Source organism: Austrofundulus limnaeus, unplaced genomic scaffold (genome assembly GCF_001266775.1).
Source record: "Austrofundulus limnaeus strain Quisiro unplaced genomic scaffold, Austrofundulus_limnaeus-1.0 Scaffold718, whole genome shotgun sequence".
NCBI lineage: Eukaryota > Metazoa > Chordata > Actinopteri > Cyprinodontiformes > Rivulidae > Austrofundulus > Austrofundulus limnaeus.
In genome coordinates, this window is record NW_013953120.1 from 186,074 (window position 1) to 189,077 (window position 3,004).

General features: G+C 43.1%; 1 protein-coding gene across 10 annotated transcripts in view; it reads left to right on the forward strand.

Annotated features, from left to right (window-relative positions):
• Window positions 1-1,359: 1,359 nt before the first annotated feature.
• Window positions 1,360-3,004, forward strand: part of LOC106532107 (rap1 GTPase-activating protein 2) — a 26,117-nt gene continuing 24,472 nt past the window's right edge. For 5 of the 10 annotated variants that reach the window (XM_014028102.1, XM_014028103.1, XM_014028106.1 and 2 more), the window contains exon 1: window positions 1,362-1,500. In XM_014028102.1, the coding sequence (XP_013883556.1) occupies window positions 1,457-1,500 (44 nt within the window). In that variant the 5' untranslated portion in view covers window positions 1,362-1,456. Of the gene's footprint in view, window positions 1,501-3,004 lie in introns of all 10 variants that reach the window. The other 5 variants (XR_001312025.1, XM_014028109.1, XM_014028111.1 and 2 more) reach the window with 3 other exon arrangements.

Genomic DNA, 3,004 nt, shown 5'->3' on the forward strand with positions numbered 1-3,004 from the left:
ACCCTACCCTTTTCCGGCTCAACACCATGGTCTCGGATTTGGAGGCACTGATCCTCATCCCGGTCGCTTCACACTCAGCTGTGAAACGCTCCAGCAAGAGCTGGAGATCAGGATCTGATGAAACCAGTAGGACCACATCATCCACAAAAAGCAGAGATGTGATTCATCTCAGTTCAGTTTATTTAAATGGGACCAAGTCAGAACAAATGTCTCAGGGCAAAAAGCAATAAATCATCAGTAACTTCATTAATCCTGACATCATTAACTGGTTAACGGTATTGAATAAGTGCTGAGTCATGCTGGAGATGGAGCTTCGTGTTMTTGTTCGGTGTCCTGCTGTCTTGGATCTGGTCTTCTGATGACCCCCACACGTGAAGACAGGGTCTTATTTTCATACTGTTTTATTTTCGGTGATGTTTGGTCAATCATAGCACAGAAACAGCTGCACCTACAACATGAAACGTGTCAGGACTGTAGYTGAGTCCAGCCTACACTGCACCAGCTAACGGTTTTATGATAGACCCCATATCTGAGGAGGGGGCTCCACTTGAAAAGGGGTGTGGGGGTCTGGACCAACAAAAATGCTTATAACTGAAGAACCATTCATCACAGGAGCTTCAGATTTTTATTTTATTTTATTTTTTAGCTCTGATGAAGGGGTATCCATCGGACCCACCAATGAGTACACCCCACCCTAGACCCCCACCCAAAACACTAAACATGTCCTGGTGAGTTCTGCGGGGGTCCTGAGCTCTGCTCTGTTGGAACCAAATGTTCTTGTCAGAGTTCTCCGAGTGGAACATTAACCTCCTAACATCCACTGATGGAAACTTCTAACTCATTCATCCTGCAGCTTAAACTTTACCAGAACTCTGGAGCATTTTTACTAAGCTCGCTCAGATTAGTAATCCCTGACAGCACTGTGAACGAGGCGGACAGAAGAGGAGAATACAGGTCAATGACAGGAAATAAGACCCATTCTGTTGTTTCTCTGGGCTTTCATGGAGGAGATCCAGTGACCTCTGACCTCTGAGAGGAAACCGTCTGGATTAGTCTCGTTAAAGCAGCTTCATTTTAAAGGAACAATCCAAAGAGCTGACTCAGCAGAATTTTAAATCCTGTAAACATATTTTTAAAGGTTGAAATGATTCAGTCAGGATTTATTTATAGAAAGGTTCAGTTACATCATCTTTCTTTATTCATTATGTATAAGTTTTCATCAGGACCTCCTCCTCCTCCTCCTCCCTGTGTGAACTGAAGTGTGAGATCGAGAGGAGGAAGAGGAGGCAAACATTAACGGCAGGAGGAGGAAGGAGGAGGAGGTGGAGCGTTTATAGGAGATGAGGAGGTAGAAGCCCAGAGAGGAGAAGAGGAGGGAGGAAGAGGTGCAGAGACGGAGGGAGGAAGAGCCACACAATAAGACAAAGACAAAAGGAGGKGGAGGAGGAGGAGCACCATGCTGAGGAGGAAGAGGAGCGTTTCATTCGGAGGCTTCGGCTGGTGAGACTCTGATCCTTTTATCAACTAAAAACACAAAAATCCTTTCTGCACAGGATTTTATTTCCTCATCTGAATGACATCATCACTGTGACATCATCGCTGTCACAATAGTCATCAGTTTTGTTTGTTTTGTSTTTTACTTCATTTAATCTGTAGTTCCAACATTACCTAATCTAATAATCTAATCTGCTGCCCTTTGTTTCTGTCAGTTTTAATTCATAATCTAAGATATCCTGAACCAGGGGTCTCCAACCAGCAGCTGGTGGGCTCTTAAAGGAGCTCTTCAGAGCTCATGAAAAATTAGAAGTTAAATCTAATTTGTCCCTGGCTAACCAAACTTTAATTACATGACAGTTAATCTGTAGATGTCCCTTCCCTGGTTGTCATTCAGATTATGTAAAGTCAGTGTTCTTTGTGATGCTTTCATGGGAACTGAAGACAAGGTTTTTGTGCAAATCAAGCTTATTCCTGTGGTTTAAGTTWAAGTTTAAAATTAAATGTTGTAAAAAGTAGTTCTGGGACAATTTTATTTTGTGAAGAAGCTCTTAAGGGAGAAAAGGTTGGAGACCCCTGTCCTAAACTGAGCTAACATAAGCTAACTTAATCTAACCTATGCTAAGCTAACCTAAGCTAAAATGACCTAACCTAAACTAAGTTAGCTTAAGCTAAGCTAAGCTTACTAACTTGTCTTCTTCTGAATGGTTGTTCTGGACTGTAATTTCATCGTGCTCTGCACAATGACAAAGTTCTATCTAATCTAATCTAATCTAATCTAATCTAATCTAATCTAATCTAATCTAATTTACTTCAGCTAAAATGTTTAGAACTATAAAAAGAGAGACAGCACGGAGACACACCTCCGTTAAACTCAGACAGTGGGCGGGGCTTATCGGGACTATCTGCCAACCACGTGAGGTGTTTCAGTTCCACACAGTGACAGTTTGAGACTTGTTTTGTGTCTGCCTGTCTGATGAAGAGGCGTTGCAGGCTCCGCCTCCTCCTGCATCAGATCAACAGAAAGGCCAGGATCAGGTGACTCAGCAGATTCTGCATCACTTCTCTCATCCTTCCAACATGGCCGCCCTGAGTGTCCCGAGACATTTAGTCAGATTGTTTTCTTCTTGTTTCGGGTGGTTTATGTTTATATTTTATTTATTTATAACAGGATGTTCTTCTTTGTTTAGTTAGAGTTTTCCTTCAGTGCGTGCTTCTTGTCTGTAGATGATTTCTTCCTGAGCAGCGACAGCTCCTCAGTGCACAGACCAGGTGAAGTGAGGAATTTAAAGCAGCTCCTTCAGTAAATCTGTGTCTGAAGTGTGTGAGCAGAATACAGACTGCTGTTCAATCATTCACATCCTCCAACCTGTCCTCCTTCATCCTCCTCTTCCTCTGCTCGTCTCCTGTCTGTCCTCATGTCCTCCTTCATCCTCCTCTTCCTCTGCTCGTCTCCTGTCTGTCCTCATGTCCTCCTTCATCCTCCTCTTCCTCTGCTCGTCTCCTGTCT